The 21,494-nt window shown below is 41.1% G+C and overlaps 1 protein-coding gene across 1 annotated transcript in view; it reads right to left on the bottom strand.

Annotated features, from left to right (window-relative positions):
- Positions 1 to 5,069: 5,069 nt before the first annotated feature.
- Positions 5,070 to 21,494, bottom strand: part of CLCN5 (chloride voltage-gated channel 5) — a gene marked incomplete at both ends in the record, with an annotated part of 40,511 nt that continues 24,086 nt past the window's right edge. Inside the window, 9 exons of the mRNA XM_079727177.1 lie at positions 5,070 to 5,160; positions 6,515 to 6,731; positions 7,180 to 7,578; positions 8,577 to 8,763; positions 11,324 to 11,866; positions 12,097 to 12,177; positions 15,009 to 15,215; positions 16,438 to 16,560; positions 19,266 to 19,453. Coding sequence (XP_079583303.1) covers positions 5,070 to 5,160; positions 6,515 to 6,731; positions 7,180 to 7,578; positions 8,577 to 8,763; positions 11,324 to 11,866; positions 12,097 to 12,177; positions 15,009 to 15,215; positions 16,438 to 16,560; positions 19,266 to 19,453 — 2,036 coding nt within the window. The remainder of the gene's footprint in view (positions 5,161 to 6,514; positions 6,732 to 7,179; positions 7,579 to 8,576; positions 8,764 to 11,323; positions 11,867 to 12,096; positions 12,178 to 15,008; positions 15,216 to 16,437; positions 16,561 to 19,265; positions 19,454 to 21,494) is intronic.

Here is a 21,494-nt window from a genome sequence, read left to right as displayed (position 1 = left end):
TTTCTTTCTTGGGTGGTTTGGCAAAATCAGACTACAAGGTGGAAAAACCGATTTTGCTCCCTACGTCACTTCAAAACTTTGCCGAGATGCAGATGTTTAGAAATGAGACTGTGACCAGCAAACATTTAGGGAGTAACTTGAAGTTGCTAACACCTACTAGTCCAGGAACTCCTCCCCTTGGGGCAAGCAACCAAAATTGAGGCTGAGCACAGCTCAGTGGTTACCACAGGTCCACCAGACCAACTTCAGTTCAAATTTACACAGCTCCCTGAGCTCTGAGAAATCCTCACCTTTTTCTTTTTAATCTACAATAAGTACCTACCAGGGAGGCTAACAATATAGACTTTTAAAATATTTTGCTATCAGAATTCAACATAAGCTACCTAAAGCTTATCACTTAGGCAATGGCAGTAGAAGCTGTCCTCCTCCGCAAGAGGTCTGGTCTTGGGTCAGCCCTCTCCACAAAAGTAGACTGCCTCCACCAAATGCTGCTTTGAGCCTCTTGGTTGCTTGGTCTTTGGGAGACTACAAAAATTTTTCTCTCCTTGAGGCACATGATCAAGCAGTTTATAAATGTCGGGGTGTTTGGCTTGGGGCATGGAATGGCCTTCCTCCCACCATCTTACAAGAACTCGTATACTTGCTTACTAGGGTTTTTCCACTGCCATAACTTTCCATTCTCTCTCCAAAGGGAATCCAGGTTATCCCAGAGGTGGTTAAAAAAAAATCAAGGTCATAGGACACTGAAGTTCAGACCACATATTTAGACATCTTTTTTTTAAGGACTCAATATTTCACCTCCCCTTTACTTTCTGAACTCCTAATTTTTCTCAGAGTTTTTAAGAGCTCAATACTCTATGCACCACCATGAAAGATGCTCTCCTGCTTTCTCTGAACAGATGAGTGGCCTGCGTTTGGCTCTGATCCAGTGAAAGTAAACCAGTTCCTCACAATACAATGTGGTCAGTCATCAGTAAGTACTCTGGCAATATAAAACACACTGGTCATGTCAAATTTTCAATTGTTTTCACTATTATTTATTAAAAACTCAACTTCTGGGCCTCCCTGGTGGCGCAGTGGTTGAGAGTCCGCCTGCCGATGCAGGGGATACGGGTTCGTGCCCCGGTCTGGGAGGATCCCATATGCCGCGGAGCGGCTGGGCCCGTGAGCCATGGCTGCTGAGCCTGCGCATCCGGAGCCTGTGCTCCGCAACGGGAGAGGCCACAACAGTGAGAGGCCCGCATACCACAAAAAAAAAAAAAAAAAAAAAAACTCAACTTCAAAAACTGCACTCCTTGTGATTTATTAAAAAACAAAACCAAAAGATACTGTGGGGTAACAAGTACACCTTCCTACTCATCACCTAACTAAACAAATCAAGGTCAGGATCCAACCGGGACAGGTGATCCAAATACTTAAAACATACAGCAGTGATTACATTCCCTGATCGACTCTCTTGCACGCTGTTTTAAAAAACATATTTGCTCCCCCGACACCTGAATGGGTTCATAAATTCATAGTTAAGAATTACTTCACAGCCTTAGACCACACAAAGTCCCCATTACTTTATCATTCTCGTGTTCAAACACAATTGAAGACTTGCTAGAGACATTTATGCTTCTTCTCTGCTCTTCCTGTAAAGGGTTCAGATTCAGCCTCTGGTGCCAAAACAATGGAACTGCTTTGCAGTTCCATCAGCAAATTAATCGACTGCTCTGCCAGCTGGCAAATCCAAAGTACCATCAATGTCAGATTATCCACCAGAGGATATCTGCTCTGTGGATTATACCACCTCTACTCCACAGCTGGGCTGAGCCTGAAGGACACCAGAGCCAGAAAAGAGGGGGAGTGTCTGAACGTACATCCAAATAGAAGTGATCTTAAAAGTGGCCATTATTTTGCTTGTTCAGTCCTCTGCTTCTGCCAATGGCATAACTAATCATGCCTTAACTATTTCGGCTTCTTTAATTCTTTACATCACAGATCTGAAGATACAAAATACAGCAGTTAGACTTTTACAAATCCACAGACTCTCATTCCTTTCGTGGCCTGGATGCCTACCAGATATTTTGCCTTGGAAAGGCCTAACTCTCTCGAAGCACTTATTGGCATTCTTTTGTAAATCCTTTCCGTGTGTCGGGAAACTTTCTTTCTTATTACCAGAATCGACTGGTCTCGGCTCATACTAATTTTTAAATCACAGATTATCCAGTCTTTTGCCATTGAGGTATGTGGCTATTTGAGACTACTGACAGACCCCCCTATATCAGCTTTGTTGGTTTAAGTATGTCCAACTGCTGAATTGGCAATGGCAGAAGAACATTTTCCTTTGCCTCAAGACAAGAAACTCTGAGTGTTAAGGTGCTGAGCTAGCAGTCTAGCAGAGAGCTCTACCACAATTAGCCAAACTTGGAGCCAAACCATCGGACTGGACATATAATGGATACCATACACTACAGCTACTTCTAGCATATGAGTTACAAGGATTCCTGAGAAGCTGAGGTTAATGAATGAGATTTATCAGGAGTGAGGTATCAAAGGGATATTATTCTCTGGAGGGCCAATCGGTGCTTAGTATCTAGAAAGTATACCTTGGCACAGTGTTATCTGATTTCTTGAATTTATTCTCTGAAGTAGCACCTGAACACTGGCTCATCTGTCTCAAATCAAAAACAGAGCCTAGAAGAAACACAAAGGCAAACTTAGACACCCTCCATATCACTGCTGTACTATGAAATGCGACCAAACCTTTCACCATCATCAAATACCAGAAATACTAACATTTCCTGTTTTGCAAACTTTAGTTGGACGGCTGATAAGAAAAGACAGGTAGTGAACTAGAAGTACACACATAAGAACTTTGATTTGTGCACAACAGACGCGGTGGTCAGGCAAATAGGCTCATCTCGTGTGAGGGAATCAGTGGTACAGAAGGGACAAAAGACGTGAAGTTACTGAGTCGTGACTATAATATAATATAACCTAGGGAGGTTTTTGTCTTTTTCATTAAAATGCTAGAGTGATATACTTAAAAGGAGAAACTCTGGTGACTGCCTTGATATTTTAGAGATAAAAATGAAAATAAGCCTTGGCTCTCCAGTTCTAGGCAATAAAAGAATTTCAGATTTTGGAAAGATAAGAAACTAGGGGTAAAAAGTCCTAGAATTGGAGATTGGCAACTTTTAAAATGAGGTACGCTGAGGTGCTTGGAGTGGGAGGAGAGGCTGTGCCGAGTGACTGCTGATTCTAGGCTAGAAGGATGGTGGGAAGCGCTGGGAACAGACTTGTAAAATGGGAAAGGCTCAACTCCTACCCCTAGCATTTGAGTCTCACTGCTGTGGGCGTCAGCGTGGAAATGGAGCTACTGGGCTATAGAGCAAAGCAAGTGGTTGTGCGTCACCTCTGGTCCTTAGGCTGTAAGATTGTAGAGGCTGGGTTTACAATTTAACTAGCCCTGGGAGTTATTTTTTTGTAACAGGAATGATTAACCGGGCACACTACTCAATTCCAGAGACAGGACTCAGGACTGAGGCGTGGGAAAGGGAGAATGGAGGGGGAACAACGGCACGTGGGTAAAACTGTAGAAAACGAAACAGTAGTCGGAATGATGATGGTGGCTCTGTAACTCCACCAGGTGTCCCTAGAGTGTGATGTTTTCTACTGCAGTAAAGGTGGTAGGAAATTGAGACAGGCACTTTTTCAATTGTATACAAGCACCTTTGGTGTCACCAGGCCTTGTCCACACCCCTGGGTCTCAGGATGGTTCTGCATTTTATTTAGAATTCTAAGGAGCCTCAAGGGAGTCACAGCTGCCTATCCTGTTCCAATGCCTTGAATATACCTGAAAGTACCCCAAGCCTAAATTCATGATCACGGGGACAACACTGGCCTGTTATATATATGTACTTAACACTGGGAGGAGGCATGAGTGCCCAGTCATTTTAGTACTGGTGGTTGTTATGAAGGAATGCATGAGAACGCAGATACAGCTCGGGATCTTCCCTGGTTTACCAGTATGCAGTCTAGACTTGGTTCCCTTTACTATTCTTACATATTCCAGGAGCCAAAAGCACCATCACTCATGGAGGTGGCATCTGGGTAAGAGTTGGGACCTCACAAAAATGTGAAAGTCCTGGTCATTGACTTTGCTTAGAACTTTACTAATCATTCGTTTCAAGGAAGATGGAGAAATCATTCCTTGCTACTAACAAATTCATGGAGAAATCATTCCTTGCTACTAACAAATTCATGGAGAAATCATTCCTTGCTACTAACAAGTTCATGGCAAAGTCCTTGTCTACTAGCTAACAAAGGCCATCTGGAAAATTACCCTTTTTGCAGACAAGGAGAAAATTCTATAACTTATCTTTTGTGCACTTCAAAAGAGTACCAGGAACAAGCAAGCTATAAAAGTCAACCTCTCTACATTCATTTAGAGGAGGTTAACCAAAGCAGCATTGTCTTATAATCAGATATTAAAATTAACATACACATACACACACATAAACTAATAATGCTAAATATTGTAACAAGAACAAGATAACATTTGAACTGAATTCACAGTCTGGAAAATACCATTACTATTTTCCTTCTGGCTTTCCTTTCTGTGGTTGGAAAAGCAAAGTCCCTGGTTTACACTTCATCTTCCACCAATGACAGAGTCCAAAAAAGTGACTTTTTCATGAGCTTCCTGCAGGCTATAGGTCAGGACGGTTGGAATTTTTCTTGCATAGTTTTCAGTGATTGCATATTGGCTAACATTTATGTTTTAAATTAAAAAAATCTTTAGAAAAAGAAAGAAAAAGAATTAAACCATAGCAATCTTGTTTACTCTTTCATGAAATCTTCCTAATGCAATATCACAGAAGCCTAACTGAATTTTCTCCTAAAGAGAAGATTAATTTCCAGAGATTATGTAGTGCAACTGGTTAACTTGTAGGAAAGAGACAACACACTAATATAACTTCACCATCCAAATGTGGGAAATGTTTTTTGGGTACCCAGTTAATAAAATATATCCATGGTCTGCAATGTCCTTCCTGTTTTATATCCAGTACAACCCTGTGATTCTAGTTGAAGAGAATGGAATCAGGATCTTGGTTCGCCATCTGTGCTATGTGCTTTAGCACATCCTTTTTGGTAATGATTCCAAGCAATCGCCTAAAAGACAAAACAAGACAAGACAAAAATTAATCTGCAGTTAAAATAACATTCTCAAAGGTGACACTTTCTGTGGTCTTTTTAATCTTTGTCTTTGAATACTATCTGTACTTACAGAATGATGACAGGTCTAGATTACATGTACCAGGTAAATGGGACAATGCATGGGTCCCTAAGCATGCTCTAAGCCCTTCTTCCTCTAGGTCTTAATCCTGCTATTTCCTGTGGTTTAAATATTCTTCTCTATATATACAAATCTTACCTTTTGCAACCCAGTTCAAATGTCCCTCTTCCAGAACACCTTCCCCGATCCTACGAGCCAGTAATAACTGTGCCTTCCTCCTGGGAACAGCATGTTCTGTGCACACCTCCTCCGTAGCATTTGTCCAGTTTGCTGTGTTCTCAGCTTCCCTATAAACACTGTATGCTCCTTGAGGGCAGAGAAGGGTCTCATTGCTTTTTGCCTCTCCCCGGAATCTAGTGGTATGCCTTCTTACATGAAGTACAGATTCAGTAAAGGTTGAATGGATCAGTTAGGAAAAGTCCCTTACTGATCTCAATCCTGCAAGACATCTGCTATGCTATTCAGAAATTGTAGAGGGCGAAATTCTTTTATAATCACTAGATTAACATACCAGGGTCAACAACAACAACAACAAAAACAAAAACACCCACCCTTCTCCTCAACCTCCTTTCTTTTCCGATAAAAATAGCATGGCTTCCTTTACTGGATAAGAAATATCCCAGAAAGAAAGAGCCTTAGCCTTGGAAGTCAGAAGACTTGTGTTTAGGGAGTTCCCTGGTGGCCTAGTGGTTAGGATTCCGGGCTTCCATTGTGGTGGCCTGGGTTCAATCCCTGGTCCGGGAACTGATATCCCGCAAGCTGCGTGGCGAGACCAAAAATAAATAAATAAATAAATAAAGCCTACCACTACTAGACAGTAACTGGGTGTCCTTGTGCAAATCTTTAAACCTCACTGGAACTTGGTTTTCTCACCCTCAAATAATAACAACAAAGGTATCGTAAGGACCAAATACTATACATATACTACCTAATACCATTATAATTTCAGTGCTGCCTGTTCATGAGAACATAGTTGTTTCCTTTGTGGGGGAGGAACTGAGTTATTTATAATGTGCAACCAGCAGTTCACATCTCTCAAACCCACTATCTTCCCCAAACTCCTTTTCTATTAATTATGACAAAAAAAGAAACACATTCATCTTCATCTCAGAGCTTCAAAAAGGTCTATAAATGTTACAAATATTCATATGAGTTGGGTTCTTCTTTCTTTATCTCTCTACATTCTCTTTTCCTCCCAAATCCAATTTGCCTTCACCAAAGAGCTCTCACCCATTGTGTGTAACCAGGCACTGCCGCAGTCCCAGCTTGCGGAAGATATCTACCACGATCTCCATGGGTGTAAGGTCAGTCACAGTGAAGGGGCTGAGATCCAGGATGTTCCGAAGCTTGAGGGTAGGTGGGGTGTATGGTGGCACTGGAGGAGAATGCTCGGTGAAATAAATGACAGAAGTGCTCACAACTCCATCCTGTTTTTTTCGAGCATTTTCTATTTGAAAAGTAGAAAAAAAAAGGTTGAAAAAGGAAGGACTACTTCTAAACTTCTGACCCCTAACCAGTCCCCTCTCCACTCTGTCCTTCCCCTTTTCACCCATGCATGCATGCTTAGTGATTGATTGACAGCCGATTTACAATGTTTTGTTAGTTTCAGGTGTACAGCAAAGTGATTCAGTTTTATATATATGTATATATACATATAATTATATATATATCAATATATATAAACATTCTTTTTCAGATTCTTTCCCATTACAGGTTATTACAAGATACTGAATATACTTCCCTGTGCCATACAGGAGGTCCTTGTTGCTTATCTATTTTATATATAGTAGTGTGTACCTGTTAATCCCAAACTCCTAATTTATCCCTCCCTTCCCCTCATTCACATTTATTTATTTCCACAGTGGATTCCCTTATCCCATTTCTGAAATCCTTACCAATTGAAATAATGAGGTCTCTTCGGAGGACAAAACCCACAAGTCTTTGGGACTCCCGGGACACCACAACTGGGAAGCCACTGTAAGTGGTTTCACTGATTATGGTCTCTACGTCTTCCACGGTCATACTGTCCTGAGTAAGGACAGTCAACAAAGGATCATTTCTCCGGGGTTTCATCACATCCATTGCCAGGGTCTTGTGAGCAAACTCTTCTTTGGCTTCAAGAAAGGGGTATCCATTGAGACGGATGTGGGCATCATAGATGCCCTCCCGCCCAAGAGCATCTGCCACCCACTTGCTTGTCATGGCTGCGGCCATCAGAGGCACAATGTATTCCAAGCCACCAGTTAGTTCAAACATTATGACAACAAGAGAAACAGTCATCCGAGTCACCCCGCCTGCAAAAAACAGACACAGGCTACTTACTGAAGGGAGCAAAAGTATAGAATTCATTACAGTTATGGGCCTGTCACAGGCCCCATCCAGAAAAAGCTACTTACCAGAAACATCACTAAAAGGAGGCCTCACCTATAGACCCCTGCAACTGCATTCAAGCAAGTTTACAATGAACATGAGTCAGACTTCTCAAAATAATCTCTACAAAAGTACAAGATACCTCCTTCATTCTTCTTCTTTTTTTCATTCGTCTGTTGCTCCCCACCCCCCAATTATACAAGTAATTGCATAAGATCTCTATGATTTGTGTAACACTACAGATATGAGAGGTTCTCTGGGATGTGCAGGCCCACTGTGGAAAGATCAGAAAATACATATATTTTTAAAGTATATAAAGGAAAGCCATTATCCATAAGCTCACTGTCTAGAAATATGCTGAGTAAAAATTTCAAATGACTTTTTTCAAAAACGTATGTTTTTATATAGATGAACTTGTATTATACGTTTAAATTCCCCACCATGCTTTTTCTCCTAACTTTATATTAGGAATACTTTGTATATTAGTACAAATGTATTTAACATTGTATTTAAAAATATTAAACCTATTAGCATCACATTCAGTGGCTGCATGGTATGGCATTATATGGATGTACTATACCATAATTTATTTAACCAGTCCATTATTGTGCTTTTAGTTTGATTCCAGTTATTTGCTATTACACATAAAACCATGATGCACATTCTTGTGCAGATCATCTTTGTCCAAATTTCTGATTATTTCCTCAATATGACGGAATTTGAGAGAAGAATTACTCTCAAAGGGGAGGAATGGAGATATACGGTAAAGAATGCTTTCTTAAAGCACTTGAAAATGGCAAGCCCAACAAGAAACGGATAGTCATCTTTAAAAAAATCTACAGTCAATTGTGTTTAATATCACTCATCTTTATAATGCCACCTGGGTAGCAATCTCTTTGAAATCAATGCAAACAGTACTCACCCAAGCAGGCTGCAGCCCCAACCATCGCATAAAGGCCAGGGGTGATACAATCCGCTCCTTGACTGCACCAGCTATTGAAGATGGCCCAGTCATGGTGGTAATAAGCCAGCTGTTCCATCCCTACTCCCAAAAGCCGACCCGCTATAGCACCAACAGCCATGCTAGGGATAAAGAGGCCAGAAGGGATCTGCAAAGAGAAAGCAAAAGATGGTCGGTGAGAAGTGACGTGATCGTCCGGCACATGGTAAGGGCTAGAGGACTGACCCTCTGCAAAGCGAACAGGCCAATGACAATTTAACTATGCACTATGCTAGCAAGTGGCCGCAAAGATTTGTGTAACACTACAGGGACTAGAGGTTCTCTGGAACGTGCAGGCAAGGACGACTGCAAAGACGCTTACCCTGATTCGGGGTCCATCAGGCAAGAGCCTGAACTCTCCAGACCAACACAGAACTGGAGGCAGAAATTAAGCCTTTCCCAAAGAAAAAGGAAAATAGATGGAGTTTCTCATATATGCAGACATTTTCCCCAATTTTGAATTCTAATCAACAACAATTACCCTTTATTGACTATCTACAATGTTCTATGCTGGATGCTCTATGGACCAGATTTCATGGGTTCTTTACAACCACCCCAGCAGGCAGGTGTTATAATTCCCAACTCGCAAAGGACCTAAGGTGCAGAGAGGTTAAGGAACTCACCCAAGGCCAAGATTTAGTAAACGCTGGTGCTGCGGTTTAAATGCAATGCTTGTAACCACTCTCATGTATTGAATCTTGACCCATTGCTCACACAAAAAGGATGGCACATGAGGTTTCAGTTTATTTTAACAGTATAAAGAAAGAATAGGGCCTCCCTGGTGGCGCAGTGGTTGAGAGTCCGCCTGCCGATGCAGGGGATACGGGTTCGTGCCCCGGTCTGGGAGGATCCCATATGCCGCGGAGCGGCTGGGCCCGTGAGCCATGGCTGCTGGGCCTGCGCGTCCGGAGCCTGTGCTCCGCAACGGGAGAGGCCACAGCAGTGAGAGGCCCGCATACCACAAAAAAAAAAAAAAAAAAAAAAAAAAAGAAAGAATAAATGATTAAGTTTTCTTAATGAGATAGTGACTATGGTTGCATGACTGTCCCAAAAAGGAACCCCCATCTGTCTCCCCACTCTTTTTTTTTAACACCTTTATTGGAGTATAATTGCTTTACAATGGTGTGTTAGTTTCTGCTTTATAACGAAGTGAATCAGTTATACATATACATATGTTCCCATATCTCTTCCCTCTTGCGTCTCCCTCCCTCCCACCCTCCCTATCCCACCCCTCTAGGTGGTCACAAAGCACGGAGCTGATCTCCCTGTGCTATGCGGCTGCTTCCCACTAGCACTCTATTTTACGTTTGGCAGTGTATATATGTCCATGCCACTGGAAGCAACCTAAGTGTCCATCATCGGATGAATGGATAAAGAAGATGCAGCACATATATACAATGGAATATTACTCAGCCATAAAAAGAAACGAAATTGAGTTATTTGTAGTGAGGTGGATGGACCTAGAGTCTGTCATACAGAGTAAAGTAAGTCAGAAAGGGAAAAACAAATACCGTATGCTAACACATATATATAAAATCTAAGGGGAAAAAAAAGGTCATGAAGAACCTAGGGAATAAAGACACAGACCTACTAGAGAATGGACTTGAGGATATGGGGAGGGGGAAGGGTAAGCTGTTCCCACTCTTTTTTTGACTCCTAGGATACAATAGTGCATTCTCAATTTTCTGTGCTAAGAGACAGAAAATGATGACAGAGATAATCCAAACAGCAGATTATTTTAAAATAGCTTGTATTCAATTCTGGAATATATTTGAATCAGGGTGTGTCTGATGGTCTGCAAATTCACTTTAGATGAAAGAATGAAGCCACGAGGTGAAAAGTAACTCAAGAAGCACTGCAAATCTGTCCAGGGTGTTGAGGAGGATGCATATCAATTCAGAGATTACAGTACTGCCTAAACCGACTTGCTGGCTCTTATTTTCTGTTTTGAATCTCCATTTCCCTAGAGAATAGAGGAAATACCTTGGTAGCTGAGTGCTAAAGAAAAGAAACAAACAAATGAAAACCAAGGAAGAGAAGGAAAATACTTTACGAATTTTCCTTCCTGGTTTCTTCTGACACATGGAAATGATAACGGGTAGTGAAAATAAAAGATGCTGGCCTAATATCAGCTGTTGATAATCTAAATACTAATTTAGGATCACCTGTGAAGTTCTTGATAATTGGACACTGATAACTGTAAAAAATACATTTAGCTACATATTGGGTTGAGCCATATGAAATTGCTATTTTAGTGGTCAAAATGGTTGGCAACTTCTTTTGGTTCAACCTACTATTTTGCTTTATTCGTAACTCTAAAGCCACTTTATAAGGACCAAAAATGTGTTGGTCAGATATTGTTTTGATATAAAATGCACTGGAATAAATACCTCAGCATCCTTTTTGAGAGGCAAAATATGTTTTCCACAGAAAAGGAGAAAATGTTTCTACTTGAAATCTCATCACTGAGGTTTGCATTTGGCCTAAAACTGAGCTTGCACAATTTTAGATAGAGGTACAATCATCTAAGAAGTTATGAAATAAAAGGGCTTTGGGTCTTTGAAGTTGGACACGCCACACGAACTATGAGAATTGCACAATATCTTGGCTTCGCCCTCCAAACTTACAGCCACACAAATATCCACCAAGGACCAAAAGAATCTCCTCACCTTCATGCCAAAGGTGAATATAGTGATGACAATTTTCAGTATGAGTGTCAAGGCCAGCTGCCACATTGCGCTGTAGACTCCCACACCAGCCGGTCTGTCGGGCAGCTCACCCGCCTTGCTTGTGTTGAAACGGTTCTCATAATCACAGAGCTTAGAGGAGTCCAGAAGGCCACAGTCATTGAACAGCTCAGAAATGAGCTCACTTGTGCTCATACGGGTGTACTCATTGGGGAAAGCCAGGATGGCAGTGATGGCCGTCATGACAAGTACCTCTATGACAGGATACTTGCCCAACTGGGTGGTCTTACGCTTCCGACACCAGGCGATGTTGGTGCGGATAAACAAAGCTCCCCACAGACCACCAAATATGCCCAACAGAATGAAGGGCACGAGCTCAAAGAGATGCCACGGGGTGTGAAACTCCACATAAAATAGAACCAGGCGGCTATTCCCAAACGGATTGATGGAGCGTAGAGTGAATGCTGCCACTAAAGCAGCAAAAAACGAACGCCACAGTGTTTTGAGGGGAAAGTAGTAGCTGACCTGTAAGAGAGAAAATGAGAAAGTAAACTCAGTCAACATGCATAAACTGGGGTGAAAACTGGTGCTGCAGGAATTAGAGTTGAGGATGAAAATGGCCTGGAGATCTCCGGCCCCGTGGCAAAGCACTGGAGTTGGGCAGAGCACTTTGGGACTGCAATGTACACAGACAATGGCCAGAATTCCTGGCACAAAATCATGTGCGTGGCTCTACAGACAGATAAAAGTATTACCTCTTCTAGGCTGAATAATACTCCGCCAATAGGTGCCCCAAAGGCTACAGATACACCGGCTGCAGCTGCAGCTGACAAGACCTACGATGCAAAACCCAAAATTAGTGAATAGATCAAGGCCACTTTCCTACCTTCAATCACATTTTTAAAAGGAATGTTAGTGGTTACTAAACATAAAAAAACAATTTTATATGCTTCATATCCAGTTTATCAAAAATGAAGTTCAATGTATACTTATTTTGAGAGCAAACACTGTATGCTGAATCTTGAACACATGGTTCACATGCTGGAACATGTAGAGGGCCTTCCTTCATAATTAATTTAGGCATGTACTTGATCTCAAATTATGCCCCCATCCCCAACACTCCCAATTCCGTAACTGATTTTGAGTCTGCAGACCTATTTACCACCGAAATGAAATACTTCCAGTGATGTATTTACATAGCACTTTCTTTACAAAGGAAAGCTTTTAAAATGAGATTTTAAAGGCTCTAATGATACAAAACTGAAGTAATGATTGGCTCACAGCTAGCCAGAAGTTGAAAATATTCAGACAATAAGTATTTAGAGTTTCCTGTACTATGTGCCCTACTCCATGCCTAGTGACCTATGGAAACAGAAGTAGGGGGGCGACTAGAGGCAAAATTGGGGATAGATTTTGAAAGGAAGAGAAGACCTAAATGTGTTTAGGTGTGGCAAGGAAAAGGGTGAGGAGGGAGAGGAAGTGGAAGAAACTGTCAGAGAGAAGTTAAAAGGGACAAGGAGATGGGGAAAGAGAGCAAGTGACATTTCGAGAGCACCATCTTTTTATGTCATAGGCATTGGCGTGTGTATGTAAAAGGTGCATGACAAACACACCAGAATTAATAGAAGGATAAAGTCCTTTCATTGGATTCTGGTTGCTGTGGGGTGGTATATAATTTGTGGTAGTGAGGAACTATTTTTAAAAGGAAGTTGAATAAAATTAAGAGTTTTTGAAGAAAAAATGGTTCTCGGCAAAAATAAATAGGCAGGTTTCTCTGGGAGTGCAGGATGGCCAAAGAAAATGAAGGGGGTGGGGGGAAGAGTGATCTCTGGTGCTAGCTGGGGAGGACTTTGAAATTCAAGGCTAGAATGACTTTCATCTGAGAAGGATGAGGACATTCAACATGGAACTTGAGAAAGGGGATTTCAGTGACTTTGTTTAGGATGAATTATGAGGGAGAAGAAAGAATCGAAGTGGCCTGTTTGCCTTCATATTATGTTGTAGAGTAGGGTCTATCTACACCCTACCTTCTCAAATCTCTATTTTACTCTCAACCATCTGGTCACTTTGACAAGGCCCTGGGACATAAAAGGGTTACTGCTGATGGTGAGAACAACAGGAAAAAACAACTGCAAAGTCTGAATAAGCAATAGGAACTGAATGACATATTCAAATATTCATGAGTTTAGTTAGAAATATATATGACATCTGTACAGAGCAACAGCCAGATCAAACTCCTCTCTTATTTTATAAAGAACTATTTGAACAAAAATGCCAATTTTTATGGAATGAAAGTAACCAACAATCTACAGTTTCAAAGTTACCTCTACCTATGCAAAACCAGCAACAATCAACACTTTACTCTTGACAGTTAAAATGTTTTTTTTTTCATGTCTTTAGCTTCTGTTATACATTACTCCTGTCTAACAACCTCACTAATTTAATACTGCCTTTATGTCCCTCTAAATTTGACAGATAGCTAAACAACCTACTCAGATATCCCCCTCTCTCTCCTGCTAGCCTAACTCTCCTGCCAGGAACTTTCCCCCTTGAACTATCAAAATGTATTCCATATTTGAAATTTCAACATGTTTGAGTTTCCTTCCGAGTCTTACAGTGAATTTTGTTTTGTTTTGTTTTCAGAACAAAATCATTAGGTTCCAATTTTGTGAAAAATCCTTTCTAATGAAATGACCTTGGTCTCGACCCATTCCATATGTGATTTCTTTGTAATTCAAGGAAAATAGAGCAAGAACCATTTTCTTAAATCCTTAATTATAGCAGGACAAAAGTAACCAATGACTTGGAACTTTTAAAAAAATGTGCTTCCTCCTCAAAATGACATACATTAACAACTGTATAAACACGAGAACAACTATAGAGATGCTGCAGCGGGGTTAATTTAGCGGGGTTGAGCCAGAAGACAGGGAGAGAGAGATCCAATACAGAGAGAAACCAATGCAGCGTGCTGTTATGTAGAAATAAAAGATGGAAAAGCTGGCATCTGAAACACATGCTGAATTTTATATTCTTTCACAGGGATAAACAACTTTCTTTTAAAATAATCTTCCATTAGTTTTGTACTTATTTTGTCCTAGAAATAGCACACGCTTGTATAGAATTATACATAATAAAAGTTGACGTCCTTACTTCTCCCTCACTTTCCCCCTCACCAGAGGTAGACATTTTTTAACAGTTTGGGGTGAAACCACTTTCCAGCCATTTTCTTTCTAGGTGCATATATACCTACTTTTCAAAAACACTAACTGATTTTTACTATACACATTATTCTGAGATTGGCTTCTAAAAGTTTAATGGTATTTTATAGCCATCATTCCATGTGAGTATACATAGCATTATCTCATTCTTTTTAACAGTTGCACAGTATTCTAGAGTATGGACAGAATATTGTTTATTTAATCAGTCCCCCATTGATGGACATTTTGATTGCTTCCGTTTTTCACGATGTTGACAGATGCTTCACTGTCTATCCTATACACCTTTGTGCACACATGGTAGGATGTCTGTAGGATAAATTTCTAGAAGTGGAACTGCTGGGTCAAAGGGCATTTGCATTAACACTGGTAGAATCCCTCAACTCTCATCCCTAAGGTTGTACCATTTATGCTCTCACCAAAAAAGAGACTATTAAGGCCGTTGTTATTACCTCTCTGCGTTTGGCTTCATTCTTCCTGTATTTGTTGAAGCAGTGGCACAGGATGTTCCCACAGCAGCAAGCCACGTGCACTAGGGGGCCCTCTTTGCCCAAGCTCAGGCCAGATGACACTGCCAGCACCAGTGTTATGGTTTTGATAATCAGGGTCCACTTACCCAAATAGCCCCTAATAATGAAACCACTCAAGATAGTTTTTATCTGCAGGTCAAACACAGAGAGATTGAATACAGACTAAGTAAGGAAACAAGGCTAACAAGCAATAAATCTGGTCCTCATTATAGAAACTGCACCTTTTGAAAACAACTGATATATAAATGCTTGACCCACAGTGATCCCAGTTTGGGAGGGAGCCTAGCAGCCCAAGAAAGTGAGAAATGTTCTTTAAACTTTCATGTTCCTTTTTTTCTTTTTGCCCATGTGATAGCTGGGCAAGGTAGTATTGTAAGTATGAGAGTGCACTGTATGGAGAAGGGGCGGCAGAGATGGAGGGTGGTTCCCTTACTTAATCCTTACAGGCTAGTATAGCCTTGACTCTCTACCAAGGAATCTGTAACTATGACTTGGTCAGGAAACAGAGAGGAGGCAAGGTCATCCAGGTAACCTAAAATCTCTGTGGTTTCAGTCACTGTCAAGCAATCTAAACCAAAAGTACTTAGAAATAGGGTTTTAGTCACCCTCCTTCTAGCCCAAATCATATTGCAGGAAATGTAGCAAAACAGTTTTATTTCTTCTGCTCTAACAAAGTTGACAATACCACTATTTTTTCAGACCAGAAGCCTGGGATCTACCCTAGGAGCTTCTTGGTTAGGGAGTCAGGGAGGTCTTCAGGGGCCTGGTTCACCAGGAACCCGGAGGAGGCTAGGAATCAACTCCCTCTATTTATTTATTTTTAAAATATTTATTTATGGCTGCATAAGGTCTTTGTTGCTGTGCTCAGGCTCTCTCTAGTTGCGGCGAGCAGGGGCTACTCTTTGTTGCGGTGCACAGGCTTCTCATTGTAGTGGCTTCTCTTGTTGCGGAGTATGGGCTCTAGGCGCACAGGCTTCAGTAGTTGTGGCATGCGGGCTCAGTAGTTGTGGCTCTCAGGCTCTAGAGCGCAGGCTCAGTAGTTGTGGCACATGGGCTTAGTTGCTCCATGGCATGTGGGACCTTCCCGGACCAGGGATCAAACCTGTGTCCCCTGCATTGGCAGGTGGATTCTTAACCACTGCCCCACCAGGAAGTCCCTCAACTCCCTTTAATGTCCAGGTAGCCCAGCCTGGGAGGAGACTTAAGGGAAGATCTAGAGAGGCCCTAGATTGCCTCGTGATCTGATCCTGCTTGATAGTCAACTGTGGTATGTGCTGGAATACATATTAAATCATTTTAACTAAAAAGGATTCATTATTGTTACCATTTATAAACCATTTTAGAGACTCACCTCAGGGATTCCGGAGCCACAGGCGTACGGTGCGAACACCTTGACAAGAGATACGGCAAGGAAGGCAAATAGGAGAGCCCAGAGGACATACATGAAGTAATTGACTATGTAAGCAAAGGCTCCCTGGAACAGGGGAAAAAGAAAGACGCTTGTTTTAGCCCAGACAGCCTCAGTGAGGCATGCAGCTCTTCTGAGTAATGGGTTTTCAGGAGAGGAGGTCAGAAAGAAAAAAAAAAAACAGTATTAAATTGCTCAAGATGTTCCTTCCCAGACTGTCAGCAAAGCAACTGTCAGCCCACTTGCTACTGAAAATGAGAGGCTTTGTTACACCCAGAGGACACTGACAAAGCCTTCTAAGGATGGACAAGAACGAAGAAGCAAATTCACTTTCTATATGAGTGCTTTGATAGATTTTGTAGTCAAATATATATGATACTATGTCAATTTCATTAAGAGTCTTAACAGCCCTTTTATTGGAATGGCTGAACCTTGACTACACATTAGAAGAGAAGACTGGCTCCAGAGTTCCATTAAATTCATCCTTGCCTACTACCTACCTTGGTGTCAAATTCTCATAGGTTAGAGTATCTAAAATTCTTGGGTGTTTTTCTTAAAATAAGCAATGACATTCTGTAGAGACGACCACATCTTTGAGAGAATTTTGCCACTGTTGTAGCAAAGGTGTAGTTGCTGAGTGGCAACAAGAAAATGCAGTAGAAAGTTTTGGGCTCTGACCATCAAACAAAATCCGTGAGATGTCAGATATCGCAAAGAATAAAACAGCAACAGCTATTTTTAAAAATGGAGAGAATATACTTATGAGACTATCCCCCTATTATAACGAAATCTGCCAGAAATCTAATTTTGACCACTAGCAAGCATTCACCAACATTAAAGGGCTCGCAAAATAGCTATGCCTTACAAAAAAAGATATTTTGAACACTACCAGATGATGCTTGCTCATAGAAACATTTGAAGTTGAAACTCACTCAAATTACATGAAATACAAAACTCAAGGGACTTTCGACTTTTTAAAACCTAAAACACTATCAAAATAATTCATTGACCTAGACAAGGAGAACCAAAATGCTCAGGTTTTTTCTGAGTTATAATTTTGACACAGGTTTCCCATTACTTTAGTCCCTCAGAGGAACAAATAATTGCTCTCTCTTGGCCTTTAGAATGTAGCTAGGGAGGAAGAATACTCTAGAAGTAGGAGACAAAGAGGAAAAGGGAGGGAAAGGGGAAGTAGCTGAAACTGACTAGAGGCAGAGACCAGGAGGTCAAGTTCTTGGCAGGAGAACTCTTCTTAAAACCTAGAAGACTGTTTCCCCAGGCAAGAATTTCATTCATTAAAAGGAGGGCCAGAGAAAGTTGTCACTTGTGCAAATCTCCAGCTCGTTTGAAAGTTATGGTTGGAACACTTAAACACATGCACACAGCTCTCAAGGAGTAGCATGGGGGAGCCTTGTTGTGATGGAACAGTAGTTCTGCATCTTGATTGTGGTGGTGGCTACACAAATCTACGCATGTGCTAAAACTGTGGAGAACTACACACACACACACACACACACACACACACACACAAACACAGACTCACCCTAAATCTGGAGCTTCTCAAACTTTTCTACCCAAGTACATACTTCTAATCTAGGAGAGAGGATAGGGGGTGGGGTACCCAGAGCAGAGCTGAAATAGATATTCTGTTTTATCTTAAACATAGGACTTTTGCATTCCTTTTTAATGATTGTTTACATTTAATTTTTGAAAAAATTTTCTTCCAAATACTGATCAGGAAAAACTGATATTCTGGGAAAGCACATAGCATGTATCCTGAGGTTTCAACATACCCTCTGGTACGCTGACCTAACCCCAGTCTGAGAAGCACAGACTTAAACCCTCTCACACATATAGTATGTAGCTAACCCAAGCCAATATGCACAGTCAGATGTATGTACATAAACACCCTTATTTCTGACTTTATTATTTTCTTATCCTTCTTTTACCTTCACTGAATCTGTGGGGGGTGTGCCATTTCAAATTGTCTGTGGACCAAAATAGGTACGAAAATAAATTTTAAAAGTACAAACAAACATCCTAGTCTTCTCCCCCTCACTTAACCAACAGAGCAGATGAGGAGTGAGCTGAGATAGTACCTGTTTTAGTTGGTGGAAGCCAGAGTGGAATTGGGAGTTGAGAGTTGTTTTGTGTGCTTTCGTGTTTAGTAGGAGAGATCTAACATACAAACCAAATGGTAAGAGAAAGGTAAGGAACCAGAAAACAAAGTTACTTTTACATCCAAAAAGATATGCTAAAAGACAAAGACAAATGAAAATTTTAATTTAGTCTCAAAATGTATGGGCAATTTTATTCCTGGGTTTCTGTTATTTTGCTATGGAATGTATCATAATTTTTTTAATGTTCTAATGCAATGCTCAGGGAAAAATCGCCTAAACACATTTTTAACCCATTCCATCCTTTGTTAGAAATGATAGCTTACCTGTTGGCTGACTCTGACATTTCCACAGAAAAAACTAGAGAAAGATTCAGTCACACGGTGTACTAATAACTAAGAAGAAACATCAGGCTTGTTTAAAACAAGCAAAACATTTTAAGTTGTTGTGTAAGCATCAAACAACTCCACATGTCAGAAGAGATAGAAATAGGGCTGCACTTAAACCACAGAGAAAGGCAGCTGGCACTGGTTCCCCTTTTCATGAAAAGGAAAATAAAGGAAGATTCCACAATTGCCACGAGGACAGTATAAAAAATGAAGTAAATGTATGAATAATTAAATCAGTGGTTCAGAAATCTTCACTACGTGTTACCTCATTCGTGCTGATGATAAGCTGGGACCAGCTATTCCACTCTGGGCATTTGTCTCTGTCTTCAAAGGTGACATGCTGGGAGTTCCAGCAACAGTGTTCATGGTTAAACCAGATTCCCCCTGTGCATATACCTTCTTTTAAGTCTGTCATCCAGTGAGCAGAGATGTCTATCAAGCCAGCTAGGGAACCTGATTTGAGGGGAGGGAAGGAAAGGCCACAGTTGTAAGAGAAAATAAGGGAAAAGGAATCAAAATGATGGACAAGTATATACTTTCTCATTCTATTTGCAACCTCCTTCTGATTCTCTGTCTGCTTGCTTTTCACCTTTTATCTCTAATGGATTTTACCTGTTATTAAATGCCTGTTCAAAAGGGGAAAACAACAACAACAACAACATTGTCTGCATTAAACACTGTGTGTGCAGGATCTTTATTGTATATGGGAAACTTAGAGGAGAGCAAAGTAGTTGGGTGGGAGCAAGGGGCGAGTGGATTTGACTTTTAGCTGCTTCCCCTGGCAAAGACTCTGCTTTGACTTAGAGTTGATGAATACCGATCCATAAAGATGGTCAAGTTTCTTAAAGTTTATTTTATTCTCACTTTATACATAAAACTGAGAAACTGTGAATTGCCCATGTTGAAGAATATTATATGATATTTATTTGAGATGGCTTGCCAAGGGCAGTTGATGAAGACTATGAGGAAAAGGGCTCAGTCTCCATACCGATTTGGCTCCAGCGGCGAGGGAATTTGAGCGGTGGCAGGAAGGCATTCTAGGCTAAGGGAACTGAAGTTATAAAAGCACAAACTGTGATGTACATGGAAGATTAGATGAAGCTGTAGGTAGGCTGAAGCCTCCTGAGCCTAGGATGTGAACATCCTGAAGTTTTCTTAGTGACAAGGAGCAAATAGTATTTTATACAGAACGTTCCTCAAAGAAAATCATGAGAAAATGAATGGGGACTAATGCACTGTGGCTAATAGACTGATAGGGTTAAGATAGTTATAGTACTTTCAATTCTGCCCTTCTCATCATTTCTGCTGTCCAGATGAAGAAACGCTGGCATAAAGAAATTAAATGGTCTAGAATCGTGCTTTAGGGAAATAGCAAAGACATCATAAAATTCACAGCCCCTGAATTCCGAGACTGTTCCTGCATTCTGACACACTGCTTCTATTGTTGCTCTCCAATGCTTAAAAACAAAATACCCTGTGTGTATGAGGGAAAGAAAAATATTCACTGACCACCTAGTGACAAGACATACATTAAAAAGTTGAGGATATTACGCCTACGTTCCAACAGGCTGGAGGCCATGTCATGTGTATGTTTTGGTAGGTGCTATAAGAGTGCTAACACACTCTCTTAGTTATTTACATATTTGAATAACCTAGTCAAATCTAACAAATTGTTTGACACCTACTCTTGGCCACTCCAGTTCCCGCCGTCTCTTCCTTCTAACTCCTATTGCACTTACTGCCTGGATTCAGAAAACTAACACGATGTTAAAGAGTTTGGCTAATTCTCTGGTTGTTTCACGCGTGCATGTCTTATTCTACCTAACACTGGTACCCTCCATCCCATCTTCCCGTCTACATCTCCTTCTCCTTCTTTTCCCAATTGGCTCTTTCCTCCCTGGTTACAAATATTAGCAGGTTTCCCCTGCCCTAAAGAATGAAATGCTTCCCCTTGTCCATGCTACCATTTCAAGCTTCTGTTCCTTCCAGTGACTACCCAGTATCCCCAAAACTTCTACAATGGTTGCCTTCCCTTGAAATCTGGCTCCTGGGTACTCCCTGGTAATCCAGTGGTTAGGACTCGGCGCTTTCACTGAAGGGGCCTGGGTTCAATCCCTGGTAGGGGAACTAAGATTCTGTAAGCCGCGTGGCGCAGCCAAGAAAAAAAAAAGAAAGACATCTGGCTCCTCATATTTATCTGAGATGCTTTTTCAAGGTCACTGGTATCCTCCTAACTGCTAAACTACATAACCTTTTCTCAGCCCCCTTCCTTCTTGTCAGCTTCTGTGCAATACTTGACATTACAGACCACTCAGTCTACTATGAGCCAGCTCTAAATTGTCCAGACCACGTCTCTCTTCTGTGCGAGCCAGAAAAGGGACATCATTAACACCCTAGACCATGGGTTGGCAAACTATGGCCCGAGGGTCAAATCTGCCTCTGTGTTTTTAAATAGAGTTTTTCTTGGTCACAGTCCAGCTCGTTTATTTTCCTA

This window comes from Hyperoodon ampullatus, assembly GCF_949752795.1.
Source record: "Hyperoodon ampullatus genome assembly, chromosome: X".
Classification (NCBI taxonomy): Eukaryota; Metazoa; Chordata; class Mammalia; order Artiodactyla; family Ziphiidae; genus Hyperoodon; species Hyperoodon ampullatus.
The sequence above is the reverse complement of the archived record's forward strand: the minus strand, read 5'-3'. Positions and strand labels throughout refer to the sequence as shown.